Here is an 18,200-nt window from a genome sequence, read left to right as displayed (position 1 = left end):
TTTAAATCCTTGATTCAAGTGTTACACTTAAAAAGAAAGTAGTTCAGCGAAACTAAAAGTTGCAATGTCTCATCAACCTGTTAGTTGATTTCATAAAATCTACAACCCGCTTGTTCATGTAAAGGTTTTTGGCCGACCTTTGACAGCCCAGTAATGATGAGCTTATTCTTCTAAACTGAAAAGAAAACGGAACATTTATCCTCTTTATTCTTTATATATCATGGTATTCAAGAAAGATGCATAAACCTAATTATATCACTAAATGATGGCACTCAGGATTAACTTTATTCAACAGTATGTGTGTGCGCTTCTTAAAGTGAGGAGGTATAAAACCTTGTTGGCCTCCACCGTTGCTCCCACACATCTTCTCACTGCTGTGACCTTTTTACTCCCATAAAACCCCCGCTGCTTCAACAGAGATTTATTACGCTTATTCTAGCCGTTGTTGCTTTAAAGACTTTAAATCTTCTTTTTCTTTCTTCAATGCATGTCTACAATTCTACTACTTTTAAATCAAAAGTGTAGTAATAGCTTGGAGAGCTTAAAAAAAAGGCTCTGCAGCAGCAGACTTGTTGTTTGAGAATCAGTCTCTCCTTTTTTTTTTTTTTTCTACCCTCGTATGGAGGCGGTTTATCTGAATTACACCGTTCTCGGTTGTGTGACGTCACGAGAGGCGCCGCCGCTCTCTCCGGGGTAGTTCAAATAGTGCGAGGACACCGGGTTCAAAATGTAAACAAAGGTTTTAATTTACGTCCTTCAGATTCAACAGAAAACAGTCAAAACAGGGAGTAACTCAGGCTTCGGTCGATCTTTGCCGGTAAAACTTAACTAATGTCTTGTCTTTGGAGGGGAAACGGAAAACCTCTCGGTCTCTCCTGCATTCGGGAATCCTTCTGTCTTGGTCTGCTCTTCTGCAGCTCGTCTCTCCTCCCTCAGCGGTGTGTCTTCCGCCCTCATGGAGGCCTCCAGGTCGTCACACCCTGGTGGGTTTCAGGCATGAGGGGAATGCTCTTTCGGGGTTTCTGGGTGGAGTTCCTACCTCCACCAGCAGATGGAGCCATAGTAGTTACAGCCATCGCCGGTGAACGCAGACGTTTGCTCCCATCATCAAGATACTGTATCAAGTGTATCGTGCACTTTACACTCAATAAGCAGCACTCAACAATTTACAGCCCATCTCTGAGTTTAGGAGAAGACTCAAAAAACTACAAACATTAATACAGAAATCGGACCCTATATATAACAATTCTCCTTATTTCTCATCTCTTCATTTTCAATGCCTGTTTCCCCTCTTTTTAGTAAATCAATCTCTCCGCCGCCGTCCTCCACTTCTCCATCGAATTCACCTTCCATTTATCAGCAGTCAACCAGTTCGGATGTATTTTACCGGAGCAGACAGCTGTGTTCTGAAAGTTTATACTAACCTTCCGGAGTCAATGCGTCTGTGAGTTAATGTTAACCTCTCAGACTCAATTATTAAAGCCGCAAGTTTATGCTTTAACCTTTCGGTCTGTCTGCGTTCTCAATTCCTTAGAACGTACTTCCAAAACTTATTTCTTTAAGTGCATTTCTCCACACATTTATTTATTTATTAAATCACTCCTCTCTCTCCCCCTCCACACTCCAAAGCGCGCTGTTTATTTTACTGTATCCCAGCACCTCTCCAAAGGCTGCACAAGTCTAGGAATCAAACATACAGTTTTTAAGGAACTCTCTAAACCTGGGTGACCAGCCCACAGACCTTCGGGGTCCCCAGATCCCCAGGAGCCCACACCTAGCGAAATCAGCCCTCGTCAGGGTCTGAAGGGGTTGCCAAACCAGAGACCAGGATATTGACTCTGAATCAATTCCCTTAATTTATGTCAGATTTTCAATCCCTTGATACTCGCAGGTATCCCCTAAACCATAGTTAATTTATTTATTCCCAATCTTCAACGCCCTTCGATTCCTTTGATTCCTTTCCTTTGATGGTACACCCAGGTACCCACTAAACAACAGTAATCACTTACTCCTTACTTTAGCTTATGCAATATGCAGAATTAGATGTAACAGCTTTCTGCTTACCTTGTTTTGAGGCCGACCTGGGAGTACGTCGCGTTCAGCAGGTGTAAGCGTTTTAGATCGAATCCGCCTGTGCACGAAAACCTCTCATCCCGGACGAGCCCCCAAATTGTCAGAGTCTCCGATCCCCCCGAGTTGGTTGATGAGACGAATCGCAGCACGTTGATCAATTAAAGTCAAAATTTAACATTTATTTAGAAGAGAGAAAGATTACATGAGCAATTCTCCGCAGACATCTGTCTCTAACTGTTGCTTGCAAGCAGGAGGTCCAACACAGCAGCACGTATCTCAGCGCTCGGCGTAATGACGTCTCCGAGCAGTGAAAACGCTGAGTTTTTATACACATGTGAAGAACATTCTCCGTGCCAGTTACGAGAAGCTACAAAGCAGGTTGAGATAAGAACCCAGGTGAAGCTGAGGGCAGCACACACACACACACACACACACACACACACACACACACAAGATCCTCCTCAGTGGCCGGTGCAAATCATTATTAATTGACATAAAGTAAAAACGTGGATACGGAACTTTCGTACCGAATAAGATATGAACCAAGGTCATGAACAGAAGTCCTTTTTTTTGAAGCGTCTATGAGATCGAGTTGACCGTCCTCCCTTCTCAGGACACAGCTGCAAAGCAACATTTTGTATCATGCTGCTCTTTGCACATCAGGGTCAAATACAGGACACTTGAGACACGGCTTTAGCACAAAACAATGTTATAACATATTTTATCAGTACATGCATCTCACAGCAGCGATGAGGATCACAGAGCTTCATGGATTAGAGTCTCATGATGAAAACAACAGGGATCCATTTGAAGATGGTTGAATGCATTTACATAAGGATGTTCTGTAATATCACAGTAATAATGCAGAACGTGACGTCAGCAGTCGGTTCCTCTGTGGTGTGAAAAACCAAACAGGGAACTAAATAAACTAACTAGTGTGTTTCTTCTGTTTGTTTGTGTTCATAGTACATGTGTTGTTGGTTCATTGTTCATTTTGAAACATGGAAACATGCACATTGTGTGAATACTGAATGGTCTGTATCTGCTTTATCTTTATGAAACAGTTTAATGTGAATGTTCCTTTGCACACGTCCCATGAAGCTTGATCTGTAGCATGACATCATTTCTCCCGTTTGAATTCACATCTGGTGAAAGTACAGTGACAGGTCCATTTCTTATTTGTTATCCATTCATCTTCTTCATGAATATATTCCAGCACCTCGTCGCTGTGTGACGCCTGACTGACAGTCTGTGGTCGTCTGTAAGTAGTGGTAGAAGAAGAAGAGGTGCTCCATGTGGACATGAAGGACAAAGCTGTGTGTGAGAGTGATGTAATGTCCATGTCTCCATGCTGCTCTGACCCCCCTCCTCCTTTCAGGGTGGAGCCTGATGGAGTCCGATGGTTGAGACCAGGTCTGAGGAAGTGTAAGTGTGCTTTGATTCATGAAGATTCAACCATCTTCACACTGTGACATCACTCATTCACCTCTGTGACGTCATCATCAACGTGTCAGTAGATGAACACATGATTAATAACTGCAGCTGTATTGTGTCTTGTTCTCTCATCAGATTCCTGTGAACTCACAATCGACACAAACACAGTAAACAAACACATCAAACTGTCTGACAACAACAGGAAGGTGACATGTGTGAAGGAGGATCAGTCACATCCTGATCATCCAGACAGATTTGACTACTGGCCTCAGCTGCTGTGTAGAACTGGTCTGACTGGTCGCTGTTACTGGGAGGTCGAGTGGAGAGGAAGTGTTCATGTATCAGTGAGTTACAGAGGAATCAGGAGGAAAGGAAACAGTGATGACTGTTTGTTTGGACACAATGATCAGTCCTGGTGTCTGAGCTGCTCTAATGGAGGTTACTATGTCCGTCACAATGAGACAGGAACACCCATCACCACCTCCTCCTCCTCCTCCTCCTCCTCCTCCTCCTCCTCCTCTGGTAGAGTAGCAGTATATGTGGACTGTCCTGCTGGCTCTCTGTCCTTCTACAGAGTCTCCTCTGACACACTGATCCACCTCCACACCTTCAGCACCACATTCACTGAACCTCTTTATCCTGGGTTCAGGTTCTGGTCTTATGGTTCCTCAGTGTCTCTGTGTCCTCTTCAGGAGGGAGAGTCTCCTCCTGGTGGAGAACCTTCCTCTCTGCTCACCACATAGTTCAGTCTGTACAGCTGATGGTGGTTCATGTGGGTGTAGATGCAGGTGGAGCAGGTGAGGGGTACCTGAGCTGGTCTGGACTCTGGGGGGTCCACAGCTCTCTGGGACTCAGATGGAAGTGTGAAAGAGCTCAGCTTAATGCTGCTGTGCTCCTTCAATCAATAGATGATCATTTAGATATTGGCTCCAAATTAGGCTTTAATCTTCATCTTTATGTGTTCAAGAAGACATTTTATAAGACGCTCTTTCATCTGTCCCCCCATATGAGACACATGTGTCCTTATGTGTGTGTGCGCTTCATCAGCAATAATAAAAACAAGGTGAAGAAGGAAAATATGAATGTGTAATTCTTTTTGAGCCCATTTTAACTTCAAATCTCTCTAAATCTGTTGAGTGAAATCAAATCTAATTTCACATAATCAGGTTTGTTTTGAACAAGAAGCTTTTTAATGGTTCAGCAAACCTCTCAAGGAAATATTGAATATGCGTTACTTGTGTTTTTATTCCCTATAATGTCATTTACAACATTTACTCCATGTGTTACTTTAACAAAAATAGAATTGTTTGGCTCTAATGTTAATAAATGACTTTTATTGGAAACAACTGTACATGTTTAAACAGGCCATCAAATAAAGATGCTTTCAACACGCTGTATTATTTCTTTTGACATGAAATACTCTGATCCTTTTTAAAGATGCTGTACTATTGACCTTTGTACTATTTCCTCCATAAGATCTGTATTTATTCTACAGCCCTGTTGCTGTGTCAATAGCACAGAGGAAACATTGGTGGTGCAGCATGTTGAAGAAGGAAGTGAGTAAATAAAGAAATGAGTAATGAATAAGTTGCTTTATTAACCTTATTAACCTTCACGCAGAGCCGTCTCACAACAACACAAACTACTGAGCTCGCTACTTCAGGTGCAACTTGAAGCTTTCATTCTGCACCAAATATCACACTTAAGTCACCAACAAAAACACACAAAGCACAAGCACACATTTGATAACAGGCTGGAGTTTATCTCCTCACAAAGTGGAGTATTGAAAGTGTTAAATGGGATTTCCCGCCAAAATAAAAGACAAGCAGCAGCAGCGTTGCCACTAAATGCAATAAAACACGCGTTGTGCAGCGTGGACAGAAAGAGGAACGGCTTTAACTTTCCATCTCTTAATAACATGGTTATTGTAGCTGAAGGAAATGATTACAATAAAGTACATCCTCATTCTGCTCTAAAGCAGGTGTGTCAAACTCATCGTAGGTCACTTTGATCTCCAGCCATGTCCAGGGCTGATATGAAGGTCCAAGGTGATTCTATGTGGACGTTTCTCCAGGTTTCATGGCTCGGCTTGACCTCCTAACGCATGAGGACCGTCACCGACTACTTCCTGGCTCCCTGATGGGAAGCTTCCGGATGCTTCTCTTTTTGAGGTGAATGCTTTTAATTTGTGTCGTCAGTGAAATGGATTTCTGAAGATGATTCAATGAGAGGACGATCGGGATCAATCTCTCTATGAATAAATGCTACTGACTGATTAATGCTCAAAACAAGCTCACATGGGACAGTATTACATATTATATTTGGACTTCCGTGACACTAATGCACACTTCATATGTATTTGTGTCATATGTATGTATATAACAGAGTTTGGGTAACCTTCAATATTTATCTTCATAAGATATTTCTGGGCTTTTTAAGAGCAAAGAACAAGTTCCTGTTGTCATGCAGAAGGAAGTATTAGAATGTGACTCCAAAGCTGAAGTCATTTAGTGAGTGTTACACACTAAATGAAGACATGTCCAGGGGGCCACATGTGAATTGAGTAGATGCATCTGATTGTTAGTGTTCATCTATTTTCATTTCAGGATGTTGCATTAATGCTCATTCAGGTTTATCGTCAGCTTGATGTGGGAGCTATTATTTAGTTACTTATTCTTGAATATAGTTGGATTAATTGTTTGGGTAATTGGATCACTAATTGCACCTGGAGGTTACTTAGGGGCACAGCCAGGTGGGACCAGCATGCACCTGGGTGACTAATAGTGTTTAGCAGTGAGACAGTGAGACAGAGCACTGCATAGGAAGGCAGACAAGTTGTATCGTATGTGTTGTGGATCCTGTGGAATAAAGGCGAAACAAAGGAAAAGATCGGCCAGACAATCCGCTTTCTTACTGCGTGACAGAAAACAAAAACTAGGTGCAGCAGTGACCCTTTGATTCACAGATGTGTTGGTAACAAGGACAAACGGCCACTACAATTAGCATGTTTAATAAAATAGTTGTAATATGAATCAAACACAATTCATAGTCATTTATGTCATATAATTACTGTACACATGAACAGCCACAATGTAACGTTAAGACCTGAGCAGCACAGCATTTCTACCTCCCATGTGCTCAGAGTGAGTTACTTCCTCTGTGGGGAAAAACTGTTAGATCATCAGCTGTTAACAGCCTCATATGGTTTGGAGGAGTAAGAACATGATGTAGAGTCAAAGGGAGAGAGAACAGTTTCATTTTCTCTTTAGTTCAACACTGATATACAGAGTGAAGGTAAAAGATACAACTTACATTTTAAAATCAGAGTTTGTTGTGATTTCCATCATTGTGACCGTGGCACATGGAGTACAGAGGGTGTGCTGCAAACCGCAGGGTTGGTGGTTCAAATCCCAAGTCAAAACGTCCCTAAGCAAGACGGCCAAACCCCTAACTGCTCCCCAGGCGCCCTTATGTTGATTTGATTAAGGAAGTTATTATTGCATCATGCTTTGAGTTAAGGTTACATCATCACTACTAGTTAACGTTTGAATGGTATTCAACGTTTAAACATATAAGGATTTAATTCCTGATCGATTATCATTACAGGCTTAGACTTTTACTTTCTTAATTGGCCTTTTAGTTTGAATTTATTTATGACTTTAGGTATTTTACCTTAAGATGATCGGGTTTTTGGGGTTTCCTCTTCTCTCTCCTGTGGAAGTGTTTACGCCGTATTGTATAAGTTTAATCTCAGGTTTCATTGAGTTGGACTTTTATTTTGAATTTGCTCAAGTCATAACTGGTTTGATTTTCTTGGAGCAGTTTGAGATTTTTGGCGTATAATTTGACCTGTATTGATAGCGTTTTGACCTGTATTGTAGTTATTACTTTGACTCAGTGTTTTCATTGACTGTCTCACTTTCAGATCCAGTAGTTTACTTTGCATTGCTGATTTCAGTTGTCAATCTGATTCAACATGTTTTGTAGGTTTCATTAGTTTAGACTTTACATCATTTGTCTCCTCATAGTCAGTGACACAATAGCTCCTGGGACAAAAGAGACAGCTCAGGGTTCTTTAGATACACCAGGTTGCATCATGGTTACTTTTACAAGGACCAGAGAGCAGATGAAGATCAGATGGATCCCAAAGAAAGAGAAAGGGAGTGGAGGAGGATGCAGAGATGCTTGAGAAGATGGCAGAAGAATGGGTGGTTCCCAACCAGTTCACCACCTGTGGGTGAAGACAGGCGCAAGGTGTGGAGGGAGACTGTAGCAGCAGGAAACCAAGCCACTACGGCTTATGTGGGAGCCGGCCGCTTAGATAAGTAAGAAGAGACGTGTCTGCACCAAGCGGCTGCTCGCCTACTGGAGGGCAGTCCACCCAAACACCCCCAAACCTGCTGTTGGACTGGCAGGAGAAGAAGCAGATTGTGAGCCCGGTCAACATGTCACCCCTCTCAGTGCAGACACCCATGCCCCCCCTCAGCTGTACCCAGAAATGACAGCAGCTGCACAGGAGAGGCCAGGTCCTTCCCGCCACATGCAGAGAAAAGGAGAACTTCAAACAGTCCCTTTGTGAAACCGAGCAGCCAGAACAAGAACCTCTGTTCCATCTGAGAGGAGGAACGGGGGAAGTCGTGAGCGATGGAGAAGATGAGCCTGAGGGAAACAACAAAAGATGACATCGTCACATGAGGGTCACGAGAGCGTGGTGGTGGAAATAGGAGAAGAGGAAGAGGAAGCAGGTAGCTGTGAACATGAACACCAGGGGGCCACAGAAGAGCTGTCCATCACATCAGGACTCCTGTCCATCAAACCACATGTGCAGAGAACCCATCCAAACCACGGCGAAGGAGGAGAAGCTGCTGTTGGAGGACGTCCTCCTCATAGACATTCTCAGATATCTGCAGCAGCAGAAGCAAACAAGGGACAGCAAGACAGGAGACCACTGCAGGTGAGAGACAAACAGCCCCAATACCCCGTCCCCCCAGAGGACAAATATCCAGCAGGGAGAGACAGTTCAATGGGTCCACCCCCCCCCCCCATAACAACTAACTGGTGACACACCGACGCCCACTGCTTCCCAACAGCCCAGATAAGCAGCCTTAGTCTCCCCAGTTTACGACTCACATTCCAGGTAGAAGAAGGGAGAATAGAGAGTACAGACTATTGAGAGTGTCAGAAAATAGATTTACAAACAGTACGAAACATTGATTTACTAATAGAGGGAAACTGTCAGTAACAATGAGACACGGTTGTGAAAGATTTAAATGAAGAATGAAGGTGATGAGAATTGTTCATAGTGTCAGTTTTTTGTATTAATGTTTGTAGTTTTTTAGTCTCCTCCTAAACTCAGAGATGGGCTGTAAATTGTTGAGTGCTGCTATTGAGTGTAAAGTGCACGATACACTTGATACAGTATCTGGATGATGGAAGCAAACGTCTGATCAAAGGAACATTGATAGCAGCAGTACATGAAATAGGGAAACTTGTTAGACGGTCATCCTGTAATGGTACAACAAGTAGTACACACTGGAAGCGAATGGCGTAAACAAACAGATGGTCGTCCTTGTTTCAGCCCACTCAGCTCTCTTTCCCTTTCTCACTCCGTTGAGACTTGGTCGAAAGTCTTTCGGAGACCCTTTTTAAAATCCTGGATGGAATTTGTTCCGAGCAGTAAGAGTTTTTATACACACATGTGAAGGCCATCCTCAGTGGCAGGTGCAAATTATAATTAATAGACCAAAAAAGAAGAAACGCGGATATGAATACCAAACAAGATGTGAACCGTCTATGAGATCGAGTCGACCGCCCTCCCTTCTCAGGACACAGCTAGTGGTGTGAATCTTGTGGTCTGAAAGCATTGTTGTGTGCTCACAAACCATGCGACCGTAGGCCGGCTCTTGATCTTGTAACCGGCGGCACATATTGGCCTCAGTGTCAATGAAGGCGTGCAGCTCGCTCACTGGCCTTTTCAGGTAGTGCACTTCATTGGGGGCACGAGAAAGTGCCATATTCACGTTGTATCCTGTCGGAGGAGTCCAGAGCAGTGAAGCGCCAGCTCCGGGTCTCCGGTTGTTTCCGTGGTACATGGTGAATATCAATAAAAAGACTTGTGGAAAGCCTGTAAAAAGGCTCAAATCCTGTAAAAAGGTTTTTGTTTTGATGGTAAATGACTGACTGAATGCGGTCTGTGAAAAAGGGTGTTGAATCTTTCAAAAGGCTACTTAACTCTGTAACGGACAGATGTCGCTGATAAATTCTCTGGAGAAAATATCTGAACTGCTCCCTCTGAACTCAGTAAGACAATGAACAGAAACATCTGATTCCGTATGCAAATGAATGTTGGAATAATACGCACTCATGTGGGGCGAGCATTCCGTCACCATGGAGACGGGGTACAAACACGGCGCACAGTAAAATATGTATATATACACATCTCATAAGCAGCACGTTCAACAACGTCTCTAAAATGTCAGCCATTAACAAAGACTTTAATACAAGACATTGAAGACATTGTTCTGTATCACTATTGGTCAGAAAGTAACCTGTATTTAATTTGCCTACCTGAAACCCTTTGATGCTCACCTCAGAGTTCAGGGCCACCGTGATAGAGAGGGGGAGCTGCTGCTGTTCGGCTGTGCAGGAACCACTTCCTGTTGACCTGCAGACCACCGAGCCGCCACGCTGGAACACAGAAACCTGAGAGGAAAACACACGTTTCATATAGAATACGACATAGGAAGTAACCCTCGCTGTGTGAATTGAGACTTTAACACTAACTGTGTCCAGGGTGACGGGCAGACCCAGAGTCCGGCCTCCTTTATGCGCCTTTGCAGTGAGGACGTCATACCAAACCTAAAACACAAACAGCCCTTCATGTAACAGGCGCCATGAGGTGACTTGTGAGTCACTAGAAGACGTTTGTTACCTGCTGCTTGATTTACCTCACCAGATCCAGGAAGAAGGACTCGCACAGCTTGAACACGCGGCTTGGTTACAGGACTGGCCAGCAGTGCTCCACCTACATACAATCAAAGACAGTTAAGATCATAAAAGTGAGAACTTCACCCAGTAAAAAAAGGTATTCATCACCAATCATATACTGGTGGTCCACAGCGAAGGTGCTCTGTTCTCCTGGGAACTCCACCCAGAGAGGTCTGTGCGCGTTTGAATAAAACAAGCATTTCCATAAGCTCTTCTTAAAAAGTGGATCTACTGATGTTTTAATGACCAACTTAAAACATGACAAACATGGACCTCTAGTGTCAGAAAGCAGAAGGTAAAGTGGACAAACAGCCTGCAGTACTTCCACTGGGCAGCAGAGGGAGGCAGACGGAGGTGTGAGCCAGGTGGAACAGAGTGAACCAGTAAGGCAGCAAACAGGACCTGAGGGCACAAGAGGCAACACTCGGATCATTACACACTGAACAAAGAGGACTGTGCACGTCCACGCTGATATTTAACAAGGCCACCTCCTCTTTGTCCACTAAGACAGATTTTGACGATTCGTCCTGTTTGTTTTTTCACGCTAATTGAAAAAAGACCTAGGAGATGATATTCATTAAGGGAAAGCAGTCGTTCCTGGTGGATCCAAATGGCTGTGACTCATTTGACTGAAACAGTCAGAGAAGCTCTGTTGGATCGCAGTGCGGATGGCGGCGGTGACTTTCTCCCCAAACAGCTTCGTCCCCTTTGCAGAGTGACCTCTGAAGAACGGCTGCAGGGCGGCCGCCTGCTTCCAGCGCGGCAGCATCTCCGGCTCCGGGTCACGTAGCACGCCAGGTGAGGCATCGGCCCGAGACCAGCGCCCCCCTCAGGCCGCAAAGAGAGAGCACTTTGCTGTGTTACCTCGACAATATCGCATGTAGAATCGTCAGGGTTTATTGTATATTCTTTCCTGCCTGATTAGGCTCTCGCCTCACAAGAAGAGAATGTATTTACTTGTTTATATCCTCTTTGTTGATCTGTCCTCATCGGTCTCCGGCTTAGATGAATGAACCTGTGTTTAATGTCGCATTGCTGCAGTTCCCTGAGACCACGTCTGCAGAAATGCAGATGTCACGGTGTATGTTCTTTGGGGTACAGGCAGGACACAGCAGGTTTGGTGGACGATCCTTTTATTTCGTTGCTTCAGTTGTCAACGCAGCGAGAGCTCCCGGCGTCTCGCTCGCTCTGCGGCTCTCTCCTCCTGATCGCCCTTACTGCATTTTAAAACCAGACCAACGCCATCAAAACACATTCAGCTCAGCTGAGGCCGATTGCCTCCACCTGCCACCGTTCACAGTATATTTGCCAGTGTCAAAAAGGCAGTGTCAAACTATTTTAATTCTTCCGGAGTTCTTCCAACAATGGACAGAGTAAAATTGAACCAGAAAACTTCCAGTGTTGGTGAAAATAATCTATTAGAGTTAACAGAGGTTTTACTCTGTCAGTGTTATTGACTCTCTCAGGCCCTGATTCAACACTGATTAGAGCAAGATACCTTCCAGAGTATCACAAAGAATACTCTGGAGAGCCCCGCCCACCAACTTTCCCGGTCAAACTGAGAATGTGGATTCTGGCATCGCCATCTTCCTCGCATCGAAATACTGTGGTAAGTCTTTCTACTATAAACTATTCCCGTTGTTTTTCTTCATTCTAGTAGAATCTGTATAAGAATAAAGGAACGTATTCATTCACCACACTAGTCAATGTTGGGTTCGTGTCTTCAAATACCGAATTTCAAATGGCTAACGTGATATCGGGTCGGCGGTTAGCTTAAATGTAGCAGCCACATGTCTGACCGCAACACCAAACTGAACAAAAACGACACGAGGTAACGTTAATGTCAGCGAGGACGAGCTGTCCTGGTGTGTTATGTGTCATGCTTGCACATTTATTTCAGTAAAATGACGACAAAAATTCGTTGAAGCAGTCATATTTATTATTTCTATTTGAGCCGGAGCAAATCGCTTTAGCGTCACGTCACAATTTGGTCGAGCATAGCGGGACATGTCGCGGACGTGCGGACGGGCTCATAGGACCCGCTAGTTCACCAGCAGACGGCGGAATGCACCGAGTCGACCCAGTTAACGTGAACGCAGCCGCGGCTCCGAGAGGCTCGGTTCCCGTTAGCTGCTGCTGTAGCCATAGACATATAAAGAGTAGACGCTGCATCGGCTGCTGAGGCGCAAACAAATATTTATTATTATATTATATACCAGAATATTATTACTGTTACGCCTACTATGAATATTAAAATACGCCGAATCATGTTTTCGGTGTCATGCCTACAAAATGCCGTGAACATCCGCTTTTGTATTCAGCGAGTGACGCGCTGACACTTCGTTGCGCCAGCTGGCACTGAGTGGAGCGGGTGACCGGTCCAAGCTGGCGGCCCCGCGGCTCGTCAGCACCACTAGGCAGCAGCGGTCGATGTCTATTCTTTATGTCTATGGCTGTAGCTGCTGTAAGCTTAATTTATGCTTCCACGTTACGGCGGCGGCGTAACCCCGTCATTGAGCAAGTTCTCCGTTGCTCTGCAGTTCCCCCCCATGCCGCTAGGCGGGTGTGGCTGTGTGTTTCTGCGGGTGCCGAATCCTTGGTGAGCCGAATCTCATATTGAAGCGCAGGCTACGGAGAAGACGTGAATTTACAACACTGGTTCACCCACTGAGGGACCTGGACGAGCAAGTGCACTTTCGATACTTTCAAATGTCAGCAACTGCCGCAAATTACGTTGTGAGCGGACCAATCACAGCACTTGCGGCCCACGTCAACTCGACTCGCAGTTAGATCTTTTCGGAGGTGCACGTCAGGCTACGGCGGAGGGGTCTACGTAGTTACGTAGTTACTTAATATGTATATTTTCTTTTTTCTTTCAGATTGTTCTTTAATGTACTGTGGTGCTCTGGTGGTAAGTAATAAGTTGATGTACTTGATTTTTAAAGCTGAAATAGGGTATTTTCAGGTTGTCAGCTTGTATGGGGTTGTAGATCATAATGTTGATTTCAGTTTGCTGTCTTTGCAGATACCATCATGTTGATCAAAACATTCCTGTCATCCAGCACCAACCAAGATCTTTGCCACTGTGATAAGATGTGAGCTTTACATGTTTTAGGTTTACTTTTGATGCCAATATTTCATGTTTACTTGGAATAAATATGTATTACAGTATGGATACAATTGTCTGTGTGTTTTTCCCCCTGCATAGATATGCAACACTGGTAGGAGTTGGTTAAAAATCAACACTCTTTGGAGTGATTTCATAATCAACATAGTGTAAAGTAGGTTTAACACTGGAAAGGTTATTTCTTTTATAACTATTTAGTGTTACATGTGAATAACACTAAGGGTGTTACTTCTTACATAGTGTAAAACTTGATTGACACTTAGAGTTAATATTATTACACTACACTGCACCTAGTGTAAAATTTTAACTCTTACCAGAGTAAAATTGACTCTGGAAATTTAACTCTGTGTTCAGTGTACATTTAACACTCTGTAGATAGGGACCATATGTTCACTGAGGTAGTGTTAAAATTGACTCTTTAAGTGTTGTATTGACACTGGCGATTTTACTGTGTGTGAACGCAGATGTGAATCTAAATATGGTTTTAAACAGCACAAGCGTCCAGAAGCAGTACACGCCGTCGTACACAGTAAATTTGCCAGTGTCAAAAAGGCAGTGTCAAACTATTTTAATTCTTCCGGAGTTCTTCCAACAATGGACAGAGTAAAATTGAACCAGAAAACTTCCAGTGTTGGTGAAAATAATCGGAGTTAACAGAGGTTTTACTCTGTCAGTGTTATTGACTCTCTCAGGCCCTGATTCAACACTGATTAGAGCAAGATACCTTCCAGAGTATCACAAAGAATACTCTGGAGAGCCCCGCCCACCAACTTTCCCGGTCAAACTGAGAATGTGGATTCTGGCATCGCCATCTTCCTCGCATCGAAATACTGTGGTAAGTCTTTCTACTATAAACTATTCCCGTTGTTTTTCTTCATTCCAGTAGAATCTGTATAAGAATAAAGGGACGTATTCATTCACCACACTAGTCAATGTTGGGTACGTGTCTTCAAATACCGAATTTCAAATGGCTAACGTGATATCGGGTCGGCGGTTAGCTTAAATGTAGCAGCCACATGTCTGACCTCACAACACCAAACTGAACAAAAACGACACGAGGTAACGTTAATGTCAGCGAGGACGAGCTGTCGTGGTGTGTTATGTGTCATGCTTGCACATTTATTTCAGTAAAATGAAGAAAAAAAATCGTTGAAGCAGTCATATTTATTATTTCTATTTGAGCCGGAGCAAATCGCTTTAGCGTCACAATTTGGTCGAGCATAGCGGGACATGTCGCGGACGTGCCGCGGCTCCGAGAGGCTCGGTTCCCGTTAGCTGCTGCTGTAGCCATAGACATATAAATAGTAGACGCTGCATTGGCTGCTGAGGCGCAAACAAATAGTTTTTATTATATTATATACCACAATATTATTACTGTTACGCCTACTATGAATATTAAAATACGCCGAATCATGTTTTCGTTGTCATGCCTACAAAATCCCGTGAACATCCGCTTTTGTATTCAGCGAGTGACGCGCTGACACTTCGTTGCGCCAGCTGGCACTGAGTGGAGCGGGTGACCGGTCCAAGCTGGCGGCCCCGCGGCTCGTCAGCACCACTAGGCAGCAGCGGTCGATGTCTATTCTTTATGTCTATGGCTGCAGCTGCTGCTTAATTTATGCTTCCACGTTACGGCGGCGGCGGGTGTGGCTGTGTGTTTCTGCGGGTGCCGAATCCTTGGTGAGCCGAAGCTCATATTGAAGCGCAGGCTACGGAGAAGACGTGAATTTACAACACTGGTTCACCCACTGAGGGACCTGGACGAGCAAGTGCACTTTCGATACTTTCAAATGTCAGCAACTGCCGCAAATTACGTTCTGAGCGGACCAATCACAGCACTTGCGGTACACGTCAACTCGACTCACAGTTAGATTTTTTCGGAGGTGCACGTCAGGCTACGGCGGAGGGGTCTACGTAGTTACGTAGTTACTTAATATGTATATTTTCCTTTTTCTTTCAGATTGTTCTTTAATGTACTGTGGTGCTCTGGTGGTAAGTAATAAGTTGATGTACTTGACCGAAAATGTAGTTGTGTTTGTGATTTTTAAAGCTGAAATAGGGTATTTTCAGGTTGTCAGCTTGTATGGGGTTGTAGATCATAATGTTGATTTCAGTTTGCTGTCTTTGCAGATACCATCATGTTGATCAAAACAGTCCTGTCATCCAGCACCAACCAAGATCTTTGCCACTGTGATAAGATGTGAGCTTTACATGTTTTAGGTTTACTTTTGATGTCAATATTTCATGTTTACTTGGAATAAATATGTATTACAGTATGGATACAATTGTCTGTGTGTTTTTCCCCCTGCGTAGATATGCAACACTGGTAGGAGGTGGTTAAAAATCAACACTCTTTGGAGTGATTTCATAATCAACATAGTGTAAAGTAGGTTTAACACTGGAAAGGTTATTTCTTTTATAACTCTTTAGTGTTACATGTGAATAACACTATGGGTGTTACTTCTTACATAGTGTAAAACTTGATTGACACTTCTTAGAGTTAATATTATTACACTACACTGCACCTAGTGTAAAATTTTAACTCTTACCAGAGTAAAATTGACTCTGGAAATTTAACTCTGTGTTCAGTGTACATTTAACACTCTGTAGATAGGGACCATATGTTCACTGAGGCAGTGTTAAAATTGACTCTTTAAGTGTTGTATTAACACTGGCGATTTTACTGTGTACCGTGTGGCGCTATGAAATACTGTGAGGCGTGTGGAGAAACACACAGAGGCGGTAAAAAGCGCACACATGCAAGCCGACGTGTGTTTCCACTGTGGAGCCACAAATGGAGGCTGAGGACGAGCACGAATGCTTCATTCAACCCAGTGAAAAGAAAGAGCCTCAAACAGCACACATGTTGTATGACTGAGAGACACGCGTTCATAACGGTAAGCACCTTGTGAGGAACGACACAAGACCAGAACACACAGCTTATACATCCATAGCCCACAATGCATCTGGTTTGACAACTCTATCATCCTGGAGTATCTTGTAAAACAGAAGATCCGGCCCACGGTGGTCATGAGTGGGAGTCACGCTGATGTTTGACAACGCAGACCAGCAGACATCAGAAGACTCACTTAGTTTTCTACGCATGCGTTTGGCACAAACACCCGCGGCGTTTGAGGATGTGGAAAAAGGTTATTTTCCACACAAGTTCAACACGAGGGCGAATGAATACTACGTTGGCAGAGACCCCGACCCGTCTTACTACGGGTACGAGACGTGTGACACTGAACAAACTCCCTTCATGAGGTGGTGCAGCACAGTTTGTGGAGAGAAATGTGATTTCCAGGCAGAGCTCAGCCTGCTGTGTCAATGATGTAGAGGCGTTGTGGAGCGCGTGCTCCATTCATGGTGGAACATTCCTAGAACGCACGCAGCTCCACCCTGTTCCTCTCACCACTTTGCCATCCAGCTGTTTGGGTGTGTTCAGAACCTTGTTCCTCCCGCGGGACACGGTGGCTCTGACACACGAGGGGCTCCACAAGACACAAGAAGACGTATTGTGATGTTTCCATGCAGTGGCCTGAATACGTGTCCCACACGGAGAATATTGACATCAGACATGCACTCCACCACGGGGAGCACCAGTCTGCTCCGTTCTATGTGGACGGTTAGAATTCGCTTGTTATGAATCGGCCGGTTGTTTTTTTCCCGGATGTGTCAAATGTCGCGTACAGAGCGACATGAACCCCGTCACCAAAGTCCCGTATGGTAACAACACCAGGCGCTTATGGAGAGAACAGATGCCCTGCAGAAACAACAGGGTTTGAACGTTGTGCTGATGTGGGAGTGTGAGTGGGCCTCATCAGAACCATCCAGCGCTTCTGTACAGGCCTTTATGGCCACGTACAAACAGCACAAACGTCTGGATCCTACAAAGGCTCTTTGGCCGGCGTACAGATGCTATGAAGTTGTACCACAAGGTCTGCGATGATGAAAAAATCAGATACTAGGACTTTACAAGTCTGTATCCAACTGTACAGAGAAACAAACAGCATCCCGTCGGCCACCTCCAGATTATCCTCAGGGATTCTGAGTCCATGGATAATTACTACGGCTTCATAAAGTGCACAGTGCCCCCCCCCCCCGAGGGCTGTTTCTCCCCGTCTTGCCGTACAGATGTCATGGAAAGCTCATGTTCCCGCTGTGCGGGTTGTGTGCTGACACTTTGAACCAACCTTGTGAGTGTGTTCACAGTGAGAGAGAGAGGCAGCTGTCTGGGGTTCGGGTCCCTGGAGCTACAGACGTCTGTGGAAAAGGGTCAGCGGATTGTGTCCACCCATGAAGTCTGGCATTCTCCCAACAAAACAAGCACATTGTTTAGTGGACATGTGAAGACGTTCATGAAATGCAAGCAGGAGGCATCAGGCTATCGGGGCCACGTCAAAACACAGGCTGATGGGGAGAAATAAAAGGAGGACATTCAGCTAAACCCAGACTAAATGTGTGTCCACAAAGCCATGAGGAGCTGTAACAAACTCTCTGTGGGGCCGGTTTAGCATGAGGAGTAACATGTCAGCTGATCACAGTTCATGTTCACGACCAGTTTGATGTGAGACAATTC

General features: G+C 44.4%; 1 protein-coding gene and 2 long non-coding RNA genes across 10 annotated transcripts in view; all 3 read left to right on the top strand.

Moving 5' to 3' along the window:
- The window catches only part of LOC144394272 (protein NLRC3-like), a 78,646-nt gene that overhangs the window by 25,247 nt on the left and 35,199 nt on the right, over window positions 1-18,200 (top strand). For 3 of the 7 annotated variants that reach the window (XM_078098042.1, XM_078098041.1, XM_078098038.1), the window contains 2 exons: window positions 3,452-3,498; window positions 3,643-4,897. The exons of the other annotated variants lie outside the window; for them this stretch is intronic. In XM_078098042.1, the coding sequence (XP_077954168.1) occupies window positions 3,452-3,498; window positions 3,643-4,250 (655 nt within the window). In that variant the 3' untranslated portion in view covers window positions 4,251-4,897. Of the gene's footprint in view, window positions 1-3,451; window positions 3,499-3,642; window positions 4,898-18,200 lie in introns of those variants that run through there. 7 annotated transcript variants of the gene reach the window in all.
- Window positions 11,500-13,667, top strand: LOC144394279 (uncharacterized). 2 transcript variants are annotated; one of them, XR_013456950.1, is made up of 3 exons: window positions 11,500-12,103; window positions 13,374-13,405; window positions 13,520-13,667. It is a non-coding gene; the product is annotated as an uncharacterized LOC144394279 (long non-coding RNA). The 2 variants fall into 2 exon arrangements; XR_013456952.1 differs by having other exon boundaries at window positions 11,793-13,093.
- On the top strand, window positions 14,146-15,901 carry LOC144394278 (uncharacterized). The gene is made up of 3 exons (XR_013456949.1): window positions 14,146-14,456; window positions 15,582-15,613; window positions 15,752-15,901. It is a non-coding gene; the product is annotated as an uncharacterized LOC144394278 (long non-coding RNA).

The sequence above is a fragment of the Gasterosteus aculeatus genome, unplaced genomic scaffold (genome assembly GCF_964276395.1).
Source record: "Gasterosteus aculeatus unplaced genomic scaffold, fGasAcu3.hap1.1 HAP1_SCAFFOLD_39, whole genome shotgun sequence".
Lineage (NCBI taxonomy): Eukaryota > Metazoa > Chordata > Actinopteri > Perciformes > Gasterosteidae > Gasterosteus > Gasterosteus aculeatus.
Note: the sequence above shows the minus strand (reverse complement) of the source record. Positions and strands in the feature narration are given on the sequence as shown.